This window comes from Theobroma cacao, chromosome 10 (assembly GCF_053813885.1).
Source record: "Theobroma cacao isolate CCN51 chromosome 10, ASM5381388v1, whole genome shotgun sequence".
Taxonomy (NCBI): Eukaryota; Viridiplantae; Streptophyta; class Magnoliopsida; order Malvales; family Malvaceae; genus Theobroma; species Theobroma cacao.
In genome coordinates this window covers 10,010,392-10,024,141 of record NC_142648.1, presented here as the reverse complement: position 1 = coordinate 10,024,141, position 13,750 = coordinate 10,010,392, and the positions used below count along the sequence as shown (strand labels likewise).

The 13,750-nt window shown below is 33.7% G+C and overlaps 1 protein-coding gene across 2 annotated transcripts; it reads right to left on the bottom strand.

Annotated features, from left to right (window-relative positions):
* Positions 1-8,551: 8,551 nt before the first annotated feature.
* LOC18586695 (Enhancer of polycomb-like transcription factor protein) lies at positions 8,552-13,505 on the bottom strand. 2 transcript variants are annotated; one of them, XM_007010206.3, is made up of 4 exons: positions 12,022-13,505; positions 10,489-11,805; positions 9,413-9,524; positions 8,552-9,083 (listed from the first exon to the last, which is right to left on the bottom strand). In XM_007010206.3, the coding sequence occupies exons 1-4, from the start codon at positions 12,655-12,657 to the stop codon at positions 8,794-8,796; spliced, it is 2,355 nt and encodes a 784-aa protein (XP_007010268.3). In that variant the 5' UTR covers positions 12,658-13,505; the 3' UTR covers positions 8,552-8,793. The 2 variants fall into 2 exon arrangements, with proteins under 2 accessions (XP_007010268.3, XP_007010267.3); XM_007010205.3 differs by having other exon boundaries at positions 8,552-9,032; positions 12,022-13,499.
* Between the last annotated feature and the right edge of the window lie 245 nt (positions 13,506-13,750).

Sequence of the window (13,750 nt, the reverse complement as noted above, 5' to 3'; positions counted from 1 at the left end):
TATTTTGGGGTCCACATGTCATTGTAGAATATTTTGTATACCTGGCTGCATGTGCCACTGTATGTATAAATTTATTTTGCTTTTACGCTACAAAAATTATTTACGCAGAGTTCTATAAATATTGTTTTAGAATAAAATGGAATATTTTATTTAATATTTTTATTTAGTTTGATTAGCCAAAATCTTATTTTAAATGGATGATTTAGATTACTAAAATTATTTTTTTGATAAGAAATGTATATTTTTCGATCGCATGTTGTATTTTCACCAAGTTTCAAAATTTTCAAGTAAAAATGATCAAAATTCCCTTGTGTGGCAGAAATTACTTTTGTTTGTTTTTTATTTAAAAATAGTTTATATTCTCTTAAAACATAATATTTAGTAACTGTTGCTCACAGGAGAGACGTAAAATTGATGCAAGAGCCTTGCGAGGTTTCGGTTAACATTTCGGGTAATGAATGTCTATCAAGACAGCGCGACGATTGTTACAGGCTCGAAGGGAGTATCGGGTCATGACAATTCAGATTATAGAAGAAATACTAATTTCTTCTAGAATAAAAGGAGAATATTTTTAAACAATTACAAATTCCCACCAAAAATATCCATAGACATGAACAAGAAAAAGATTCAAATTCAATAATGCTAAAAATATTAAAAAGGGATTTTCAAAAAAAAAAAAAGGAAAAGAAAAGAAACTTTTCAAGGTCAACACACACCCTACAAAAGATTGATCTCAAATTTAGAAAATTAAATTTAAACATAATATTAGTTTTTTTAAGGATAAAAAAACTATTCCAACCTCTTTTTGTGCAGATCTTGAGACCAATATAACCGGATCAATAATCATCTTAGACTTGAGATTATATCAAGTGTCTATGAAATAAATTCTCATGTCACAATTGGGTTAGTGATCTTAGACTTGAGATCATGTGATTACCTTTTATGTAAAGTGTTATACTTTGATGTTGCCTAAAGTGGTGCTAGCCAAAGATGTTCAAAAAGGATAGATATGGGGTTTAGCACGAAACATATGAAGGGAAGTCAAGGACCAATAGTGGATGGTCAAATTATGTTTTTAATCCTCATACTCTATAAAAATATGTATTTAGTCCTTGTATAATAATTTGTATAAAATGAATCCCTACATCTTTCAAATTTGTTAATGTCAGTCTAAATATTAACATTTTTAAAATTTCACCGTTAAGTGTACTAATGTGGTGTTTGATCAAGTTAACATGACATTGACCATGCAGACGTGACACTCATTGGATTGATAACAAGTTCTTATAAATGTCCTTTGAGAGGTCTAAAAGGAATTCTAGACTTGGATTTTGTTACAACAATTGCGGTGGTTGAGGAAGAGCTGTTTAAGAAATGAGAAGGAATTGAAAGCTTTATTTGTGGATGCTTTGAGAGGAGAGGGAAAGAGAAGGCAATATGTCTAGGTCGAAAAACGATACGACGTCCTACTACTCTGGTGATTTCTCTTAAAGCTTTTTAGATTGAAAATTTCATCTAATTGATGTGGGGAGTTTGGCCACATCAACAAAGTAATAAAAAGAGATAAATATTCAAAAAAAATTTTAAAAAAAAAGGTAAGCAATACAAGGAGAGAAACAATTTTGACTAGATTGTTTGGCATTGACTGTAAAAATTTTAGCTTTTTAAACTTCAATGTCAAGTGATTTTGTTTGTAAATGTCTGAGGGAAACAATATCTCGCACATGTTGGTGAATTTTTTTTTTTTAGATCACTTGGCTTTTGAGATTTTATGATGGAGTAAATTATTAGGAATAAAAATGAGGTCTACGTTTTTCGTTAGTTATAGATTTTAGATTAGCCAATTCAGAGTGAGTTTGATCATATGATTAACTAATTTTTTAAGAAGAAGAAGCTTCATTTTAATGATTTTATCTACTATTGAAGTAATGAAAACTTTCTTTTTATTTTGTATTATTTACTTTTGTTAGTGGTTCTTATTATGTTTTAAAAAGAACAAATTAAAACACATAGTCAATGTCACGTCAATATGGTCAATATCATGTCAACATGTCAAATGTGTTAGTATATACCCTTGAGCCAATTGGATTGGTCAAAAAATATATATTGTCATTTAATGCATATTTAATTGCATAATTATATGTGATAGAGGTTTTCTTTCATATTAATGTAATAATAAGGATTTATTAAGTACTAATTGGATGAAGCCCATACAACATAAAAGTCTAGCTAGAGAATTGTAAAGTTGTTACAATTATGAGATCCCTATGCATTAAAGCCACGTTCCTAAAATTGTTCTTGGTCATTGTATTGTCAAGACAGGGCATTGACAATGCTCAAAGACTAGTACATGTTAAGCCTCCTTACTTGGGAAGTAAGCAATCGATATCATAGATTGAAGTATATCAGATATTTGAGGATAATATGTAGGTGCTTGTTAGAGAACAAGTTCACTGAACATGACCTACTATGAGAACTCCATTTGGTATTTCACTCAAGTTTTTATGGAATCTATTCTCATGTGATAGTCGTGCAACTAGTCCTTGGACTTGAGACACTAGATCATCTTATATGGGGAATGACATACTTTGATTTCACCCTTATGGGTTTGGAGGTGACCAGATACCTAAATAGGGTGTTTTTAGGTATGCCATGAAGCATGCAAAGGTCAATGAGTGGTCAATAGAGGATTCATCACCCCAAGTGATACAAAGGGATGTATCTCATTTGTTCTCAATTCTTGATTAACTTGTATAAAGTCTTTGGCCAAAGCACGATGAATTTGAGGAAAGTTAGTTTCTTAATTTCATAAGGTTAGTCATGAATTATGAAAACTAAAATGGAATGTCATAAGTCAACACTGAGACATGCTTAATGACATATCCAGGATATTTGATGAAAGAACCATATTGCATTGAGAGGCTTATCACTGAAAGGCTTTATCAAATTCTTTAATTCACTCTCTAACATTTTGGTGGTCATGATGTATTGATAGATGTCACTCATGATCTGTAAATATAAATCAATTATCAAATTGATATTTGATTAAGATTTATATTTATTGCCAACATGTTAGAAGCCTAATGGGTCACACACATTAAGTGATATGATTGGGATTAAATAAGGATAATTAATTAATTTTGACTTAATTGAAAAAGATCAAAATAAAGTGAAAAATTAATTAAGTTCACAAAGATTTAATTAAATTAAAATACAACTGTTGTATTTAAGGTTACAAATTAGTTTGGCTATATAAATATGTTATGTTAGCAAACTAAAACTCTAAGCCTCCAACCACTTCTCAACTATTTCATAAAATAAGAAAAGAAAAATAGTTATCTTTATCTAACAAAAATAAAATTCGGTAAGAATTTTGGTTTTTTTTTTTAGAAACAAAACTTGCTAGCACAAGTAAAATCTTACCTTTGAGAAGTTTTTATTCGGTCACTGTGTGAATTACTGTTAAAGGCCAAATACTTGGATAGCTGAAGATTTGGCAAATCCTAAAGGTGAAGAAGCAAAGATTTTGATTTAATTGGCTCTTAATTACGATATCTAGAGAAAGGTATGTAACTCTTAAACTTATGAGTGTTCATAATTAATTTGAAAGTTACATGAAAAACACAAACATTGATCCTGTAGGATTCAACTGTTTCTCTGATTAAATGCTAGTTTATTTTTTCGTTGTGTTATATTTTTAATTTATTGATTATTTTCATATTTGAGCATGAGATCGAATCCCAGCAAAATGTTATGTCAACACATTTAACATTAGAATTTGAATCGTGTTAGTATTTGGACTTATATTAACAAATTTGTAAAGTACAGAGACTCAATTTACATAAATTATTGTACATGGACTATTTTTACATATTTTATAAAGTACAAGTACTAAAAGTATAATTTGACCATAGACAATTCATCACCTTAAGTGAAAATAAAGAGAATATCCCATTGTAACGTGATAAGTAATGACTCATCAAAGCCCTAAGTCTATGCAATTCAAGATGTTGACAAATGGTTTGTTCACAGTCTCAAGATGAGTTCAATTACTAGGATCATGTTCTGAAATGTAAAGACAAAATTATAGTAAACATTGCACCATACTCTAACTCTTACCGGGATATTAATTACACTACAAAATTATGTACTAAAAGTTGAGCCAAACAAGTATGACTCTTCTTAACATTAAGGTTGTCATGAAGCATTACTAGATGTCAATTTTGACTTATAAATGTGAACTAATTAGTTTAGGAATTGATGATGAATCCAAAGGGTTTGGTTCATTTAATCCTAGCTCACCTTAAATTATATGCCAACATGTTAACAACCTACTAGGACACACACATTAAAAATGTCCATTGAGACTCTAAATAGTGGTTAAATTAAGTTGAACTTAATTAAAAGAAGTCAAGAACTAGCTTATCAAAGAAAAAGTAAAGAACTTCAAAGACTTAATTGAAAGTTTAATTAGTCTTAAGGCAATTATACAATTAGCAAAATGGTTAAGCATAGTCCTATAGGCTTTAGAACTAATTAATGGCCTATAAATATGAGGCTTATGCTATACTTTGATGGGTATGACCAGAACTACTAAACTACAAGAAATCATCCATAAAACCCTGAGAGGCTTGTGAGGAAAATTAGAACGAGTTCCTGTCCTTGAGAATAGGCCTAGCTATCTTTGAGCCATATGAGTCGTCGATGATCATTCTCAAACTATTAGGCATTTCTTTTCTTCTTTTGTTGACTAAGACTCATGTACTATTGTCTATTAATTAAGGTTTAAATAATGGTTGTTTGAAATCCTGTGGATTGGCTAAGGAGAAGAAACCCTATGGATCGCACCTAATCCATTTTGCCACTGACTAATGAACTTTGGAGTTCTTGATTGTGTTTTGGTTTCTTTTGGTTAAAAAAAGTACTTATTGCCATTTCCCTAGCTAGCATTAAGCTCTACAAGTAAAAGCAACCCTACTCTCCATTAGAGCTATTCATAGTTGTCATTCATGTGGATCACCATTAGAGGTCATACACTTAGATAGCTTATGGTTTGTTACAACCCAACTTGGTGCAAGAGGATTAAACTATGTCGAAACCTTGTAATTTCGACTCTAAGGATTTAGGACATGGTTGCCTTTATCCTCTAATTAAGACTAATCCATGATAAATCCAAAGTTTTATTTTGCTTAAGGGAGAAGTTTTAAATTTTCGTTGCATAATGTAATATGACTGACTTATCTAACTCAACATGCAACTTAGAGCCAAGTTTTTGCTACCAAGTACTAGATGCAACAACATAGTTATTGTTGACTTGTATGCAAGTGAGCTCACCGTCATATATCTTAATCTTAAATGTTTTTCCATCAATAATAACAGATGCATGGATTTTTAATTGCAACCATTTCCCTTATATATGTTGCAAGCCTAATCTTATCATTTTTAACCCTAATTATCTCTACCCTTTTTTTATTTACATAGTGAAAAGGACTTTCCCAAAGTGATCCACATTGTTAAACACCAAGTCCTCAAATCTTACTTTTCCAAACTCATCAAGTTCATCAAGTATTCTGATCGAAGTCATATTAATAGTCATACCCTTCCCTATCTATACTAGAACTTCCATAATTCCTTTCAATATCACTTTCAAGATGACATTCATCATTATGATCAAGCACCATTATATCCTCACCCTCAAGATTGTCAATACTAGCTAATTCACTATGTTCATCATAACTTTACATCCAAGTATTTGGTTGATTAATTGGTGTATAATCCCCTCTGTAAAGAGCAGGGTTTGAATCTCTTTCCCTCAATTATAAAAAAAAAAAAAATTGATCGTAACTCTCAACCATCTAGTTAACATCATCACTAGTAAAATCATATTGTTCGTTCTCAGCACAGCCCATTTCAAATCGATTGCAATATAAACTTTTAGCCATTAGATTGTCATAATCAACTCTAACAATGTATGAACTACCAACACATACATCTACATTTGACTTGCTATAGTCCATTTTTTCATTTCCTCTCACACTACCATTCCCACCATCTTGCAAAGAGTCTAACTTATTAATAGTATCATTAACAAAACCAATTTCATAAGCTTGTGTTGAAGAATAACTGCCTTTTTTGGAAGACTTGAACATTGTTTCAAGAGGAATTGTAGGTGGATTTTCTTTGAACCTTCACACGTTTGGAACAAGTGAAGTACTTCAACATCATTTTTCAACTCTAAGAATTCTTTCGAGTTTGGATACCGCCCTTGAATTGCTATTGTCATTTCCATGCTAGTATTGGAATCATCTATAGTAGTTGCAACGTTTGTTAACTTGAAGGAGTACTTATCAAGATCAACATTTTCGATAACTTTTCGATTCGAGTTAAAAGTGGACCACCAAGTCATATAACTTTAAACTCGCCATCAACTGCTGTTCCAACAAAATTTTCTTGTTATAAAAGCATGTAAATTCTTTTGCAATGAAATGGTTCTCTTTGCAAAGTCAGAAAAAAAAAATCTTGCAAGTAGGGTTTAAAAAAATCCAAATTACATTTTATTAGAATTTCACTTACCAATGCAAATGAAACGGTTGTTTGATTTCTAATGCAAAATGACATCTTCAAAGCTTTTCTACTTTTCTCAGGCTTTTCCCTTCCGATGAACTACCAACCACCAAACCATTACAGTTGCTAATGTAACAAAGGTGATAACTTTCCTACAATACGTCTTGACTGACGTTGCTTAAACTGATTTAAGAAAGCCAGAAACTAAAAACAATCCTTGTTCATTGGAAGATGCACCGAGGGTTTGGTTATATATGAAGAAGAAAAAGTGTGAGATTAACACACCAAATTAGGCTGACCTCAAAGACTCTATTGCAAGAAACGAGCTTTTATGTTTTAGTTCATGGTAGTTTAGTAATTGAACCAACTCTGCGAAGGTCGTTTGTGATTTTGGGACAAGATGTTTATTTTCAAATCTAATAGATTTAAATTAAATTATGATAAAATTTTGAGACTCTTGATGGAATTTCACTAAGTTTCGTGGCTTTATACTTGTGACAAGCTTGTTGCTTTTAAGGGTTTGTAAGCGATGATTGGTGGGTACAATAAGTACATAAATAGCAATGTGCTAACCCAACCTAAATTGCAATATATGAAATCAGGTCATGACCACAAAAAAAAACATCCAAAGAAAAAAAGTCGACAACTTTAATTTGTAAGATCAATTTAAATTTATTAAATAATATATAAAAAATTCAATTTAAGTAACAATATAATTTGCCACCGATTTTTTTGCTAACCAAAGATGCTGATAAAAGAGTTGTCCATGAGCTAGACCGAGGTCCAATGGAGCCAACACCTTTGAAGACTTAAGCCTAAAATAGACATAATATTTAATCATAGAATAATATAAAAAATATTTTAATATTTTATTTTAAATAAATATTATAATTGCAATGTATTATTTGTATATTAAGAAAGAAGTTGCCATCTTCTGTACCACGTACAGGCTTTTGACGTGGGAGTGGGATAACTTCAACTGAAATTTAACAATAAAAGCAATAATCCAAAGTCAAACCAAAGCGTGAATCAAGCAAAACTTATTAATTGGCTCCTAACGTGGCTGGCATCATACCACAAGATTAAAAAAAATTTAAAAAGTGGAAATAGAGATAAAAATAATAATATTAATTAAAAATAAAAAACATCTTCAGAATCATCACACACAAGTGACTCACAAGCTTAAATCGAGGCCTAAACAAAATATTTTAAATTGAGATATTATTATATAAATCAAAAATATAAATTTAATTCGAATGAATTTAGATGGACGATCGAGATGCAAACTCATGCTGAGCTTTTACAGGTGTCAAGCAGACCCAATTCCATGAAGTATTATACGTCACACTTTGACTTCGAGTAACCTCAACTAACTGTGATAAGTGAAGGGCATTTTCAATATTTCATATCTTTTGACTTTGGGGGCCATAATGATCATGTTTAATCGCATGTTATTTAAATACATTATTAGTGCCGAAGTTAGTGAACTATGTTTGCATACTAATTAAAAATGCTTATAAGAAAAATTAAATTCGTTACTCAAATTCGTTAAATACCCAAAATTATATAACTCAAATAATTTCAATAATTAAAAATCTTATAAAAAATTAATTTTATATTTATTAAGTTTTAAGAATTGATTAAAATGGCTAAAAGTTGTGTTTAAAATAAAAGGAAAAATATTTGTATCTTACAAATTACAAAATTTTTGAAACATTGGATTAATGTTATACATATGTATGTATATGTATAATCCAATTTGATTTGAGTTTAAAATAACATAAAAGTGTTACCAAAACCTAATCCAAATCAAATATTAAAAGCATTACTCAAATCTACCTAATAACCGAATATAAAATACCCGCACCCTACCCATGCCATGAATACTCTTATATCAAAACATTAACATCCCTACACACAAATGCACAATGCATCAAAGGTGTGGAAGCAGATAAAACATTTTAATATCTTGTTCAAAGACTAAAAATTTCCTGTAATTCTTCCTTTCAGATTTCTCTACCAAATTACCTGGCAAAAAATTTTGGTGTGATGTTACAACAATACAGAATGTACATTCTATTTAAAGCTATACAATATTACAGTACCCTTTTCCAAAGTCGTCTTCCCTGTCCCTGGGCTTCAAAAACAGCTATGCAGCTTGTGATTTCCCAGGAAATAAATAACCCAGATTCCGGCAAACATCCCACTTAAGCTACGAGTACCAATATCTCATAAATCAAAAAAATAAGCAACGGCAACATCTGAAGATTCAGTAAATCGAGCAGCTTCAGCAATTCTAAGTGCCATCATGGCTTTGTAAGTTGCCAAATCCGCATTTTCCATTAGTAACTGTGTGCGTTGGCGTTTGAGGACAGCCAACTCAACAGATCTGCTTGCTGAGACTCTAGCTTCTTCAAGTTTAAGCATGGCGTTCTGTTCAGCCATGGAATCTCGTTCAGCTGCCAATGCTGCACAATTACAAATTATAGAAGTTTCAGCATTGTATCTGAAACGAGGTCCTACAGAAAACAATACAAAAGAAACATGAACACATACAAATAGACAAAATAGGAAGTGTTGAAATAGGAAACAAATCCGAAACTAGGTCCTACCACAAACAAAGCTAAAGAGGGAACATACATCCATCAAATTTATTAGCACAACAGCAATTCTCATGAATAAACAAATCTATGTATTAATGCCACTGCCTGACCCATTACCTAATATAAACGTGTAATTTATCACATAGACATCATCACAGGCATGCAGAAACATAATCATACATCAAAATCAGACTCAAAACCTCAAAAATTTAGCATGGCTACTATTATCAGAAAATTTAACATACCTTGCAACAAATATGGTTGCTTGCCTCTTCCATGGCTGGCCTGACGTTTAAATGACCTCCTTTTACGTAGAAAAGGCTTTGGAACTAGAGGAGCTTTCTTGACCTGATGACCCTGTTAGAATGGAACATTAATTTTGGTCAGATATCTACAAGAGTCAAGTATATTCCATGTTAGCAGTTGCTTGGATTGGTCTAGTTGTGCACAAAAACACCAGAAGGCAGAGCAAGGACTTCAATACGGCAGTGTAAATATTTGGAATTCAATACATTCCTTGGATGACAAAGGTATATAACATGATCACAATGTTTGATTTTTCAATATCATGGCACCTATGGCGCAGTGTAAACATAATCACATGATAGAAGAAAAGTTCCAAATTCTCAAAGAACTAATCTGATGAACAGACCATAAAAGAAAGTTAAAGGCAAGTACACTTGGGTGCCTTGTATTCATCCAACATGCAAGAAGGTTGATTCAAAATTGTAGGCCTCAGATTAATTAAACTTCAATTGAGGAAAAAATAGTTATGAAATTTCCTTCACACCCTGTTAATTTTGCTGCAAATTTTATATATATATAAATATATATATGACTGTGTCTTAACTCGAATCTAGTATTAAATCACTTTGGATGTGTAATTTACTGCAAGCAATCAATGCAACTGCTATAGCAAAAGATCACTTTTGACCTTGGAAATACAATTTCATGAACTAATTGCTTGACAAAATATGGAGGAATCAAACAATGTAAGGGGGAAAACCCTTCTGAAGGCGAATATCCTTCCATGTCTAAACTTCACTGGAAATTGTGAGGAACAAGTGCACTTGGAACAAGAGCTAGAAATTTCTTTATTTATCAAAAAAAAGTGGCGTACAATGATATTATAATACAACTAAGTGAGTGCTAATTTCCCAAATGAATCTACAATGAGACGTATTTCCATAAAGAAATTTTGCAGCAACATCCAATTCCATAAAGTGTGAAGAACTCCTACAAGGCAATCATACACCAGAAAAACAGAAAGGAAATATTGCAAAGATGAAATGATAAATTTAAGACATAATACTACTTTTACCTGGAAAACCCTAAGCAGTGCTGATCGTCTCTGCTTCCTTTTTCTCAACCAGTAAGTATGAACAGCTTCAACCAGTCCTCTAGTACCCAGATCAAGACAGAGATGAGCAGCAGCATTCTCATTAGAGTAATCATCTGGACTACAGAAATAGGCCTTCTCAAAAGCATCAACCATTAGCTCAAAACAATCCTCTGAAAGATGCTCACAATGACCATTTCCAGAAAAAAACTCATTATTGAACTTCTTTAACCATTCCTCATCTTCTGAGTCCATGTCATAATTTGCCGTCCTCTTTGCCAAGGCTCTAGATACCTCATCACCATCTAAAGAGATATAGAAATCTGGTCTGCAAAACGGCACACTGCGTCTATCCTCATACCCTGGAACTTCATGAACCCCAGGCACAGGGATGGCCTTAACAGTTGAAGCAGGCACATTGCGCTCAGAACATTCTTTGTAAAGATCCTTGAAAATAATCCAGTCCTGCCGATTTGGAAACTCAAGCTTCCAATTATCATCCCCAGTCCAAATTATAGCATGAGTGAAACGGTTGCAAGAACTAGGCCTCATAAATTTATCTGCCTTGCATGCAAACTTAGTTGAACTACCTTTTTTTACTACAAGAAGCCATTCTCGTGATGCAGAGAGCTCTAAAGTGACAATTGCTCCTTCTTCCCTGTAACATCTGTCAGCTTCAATGACCAATATGTTGGCAGAGCACTGTGATGAGTCTACATTTTGCATTAAATCCGATATGGAAGAGCCCACATCACTTACGTTTGCCACAGAACTATTGCGTACTGAACTCCTAAGCTTGTTTTTAGAAACTACAGAAGAAAAAGGAATGCCATTTCTCCTACTACTGATCAAATCAGACATTAGAGCACCATTAGCCTTGTGTGTACCAACAATAGAAGGATTTCTAGCTCTCCTTCTCCTCAGCGAACTCCTCCTCTTCTGAATACTGCGAGAACTCAGACCATTTCTACATTGAGCATTTCGACCTGTTAGTTTGGAAGCTCTAACAGATGGATGCAAAACAACTTTGCTCCCAAGATTATCAATCTCAACTGCAGCATTTCCATTCGTACTCTTGCAAACATCTACAACGGAAGTTACACATGGTTCATCTTCTTCACTGTCGCTCACTATTTCATCACTATTTACAGGAACTATTTGTATACGCTTCAATCTAAGAACCTTACTATAATGCATATACAGAAAATAACGGGGAACTGCAGAAAAATCCAAAGAAAACAACGGAATAGAGTCTTTGGCCCCAAAAAACTTGCATATTCCAGTTCTATTTCGAGGTCCCTGAAAGAAATTGTATAAAAGAACCCCATAAATAAAATGCTCATAACAGTACTAAAGGGGGCATTTTTAACATACTAGGTAATAAAAAAAGAAAGTTAACTTCGTTTTCCACATAACTAATTAATTCTCCTTCAAAATATACATACCATTACCACTTATAATTAAGGGAAAAAAAGTGCCAGTTTTTTGCATGGCAAAAGGAAAAAAGGTACTTACCCAGAAGAAATTAACACCATTTGAAGAGTAAACACTAGATATTGGCTGAGACATCAAAAAGGCAGCAAGCTCAGACAACCTTACTTCTGCCCTTTTCACATAACCCAAAACCAAAATCAAAAAATTGGAAAAACAGCCATTACAATCCCCATTTTCCACAACAAAAGAAAACATTTTAGGCTCTTCAACATCCTCGTTGGTGTTCCTATTCTCAATGGCCTGCCTTCTGGAAATCTTTTTCCCATAATTTCCCTGCTCCGAATTCCCTGAAAGATGTCCATTTTGAACCCCATTTCTCTTCCTTTTTCTAGTATACACAATCCCAAACATCTTATCTACACTCCCACTAGTGTTTAAGGCTCCAGCTTTCATTTTCCTGGATTGTTTCCTTGGATTCTCTTCGTTGCCTAATCTTTTGGGCCTCCCACTTACCTCAGCAGCAACACCGTTTACTTCACTCTTCGGGGCCTTTTTCATCAAGTTGTAGTTTTCATCACCTTCATTAGCAAGCCTCTTGGGCTTGGCCTCACCAGAATCCGGCCAGAGTCGCCGCCCAGAACGAAGAACCCGGGCTACCTCCGAGCTCTTCACCATCCTGAATACCCTTGTTGTCCGCCTCATCCCCACCGAAGGCATCGCCGTTAGGTTAATCTGCCTACACCTAACACCTCGCTCGATCTTTCCTAATACCAATTCCCTAACCCCCGAGTTGACTCAGTAAGTACGTTCCGAGTTGACTCAGTTTAGACACACGAACCACCTAGCTGACTCAGTCGAGACAACAAACCAGCCCCGAAAAGCCCCACTCAACAAACCACCCCGTGAACCCAAAGAAACGTGTCCAGAAACAGAATCGAGAAACGACCCTTCATTTAGGAAGCGGATCTAGACGGATAACTCAACGATATTTATACAAAAACCAAACCTACAATTCAGAATAACTCGGACAGTTCTGACTCAGCTATAGAAATGTTGTTGTTTCGTTTTTTTAAAGGAAAAAAAAAAGGAAACTAGTGTAGAAAATTACAACGTAGTAGTGAGAGTAAACAATAAGAGAAAAATAAGACAACGTCGTACAGAAAAAGATCGATCAACTCCAAAAATTAATACAACAAGGGAAAAAAAAAACCCACGGCCTCTGTTCTTTACCAAGAGAAAGAGGAAAAGAAGATGGGTCTCTCTCTACAACTAGAAATGAAGAGAGAGAGAGAGAGGGAGAGGAGCTCAGGGTAGAGAATAGAGAGACTGAGTTTCACGTGAATCCCGGCTTCGGAAGAGAAAGAAAGAGAGAGAAAGATGGAGGCTAGGGTTTATGATGATGTGATTAAAAACCACTGAAGAGGTAGAGCTAAAGACTAGAGAGAGAGAGAGAGAGAGAGAGAGAGAGAAGGGGAAAAAGTAATTGGAAAATGGAAAACGAATTTGCCGAGTGATGAGAACCGTTGATTTTGGAAAATGGACGTTTTAGATTATTCGATGGCGCCAATGACCGGGGCCTTTTTCTTTACTTTTTGCTCTCTAGTTTTGTGTGTCTCTCTGTATGTTTGAAGAGAGAGCAGGGGATATTTTTCTTCCAAGGTTATGAAGTGACAAAACTAGCCTTTGATGTGATGGGTTGGGAAAAGGTTGGAGGCGATTTCTGATGGCGGCCTTGCAGAATTTGCGTGGAATGCTGGAGGCGCTAAGGCGGTTATAATTTGTTCTACAGTCTATTAGGAGCTAATACAGA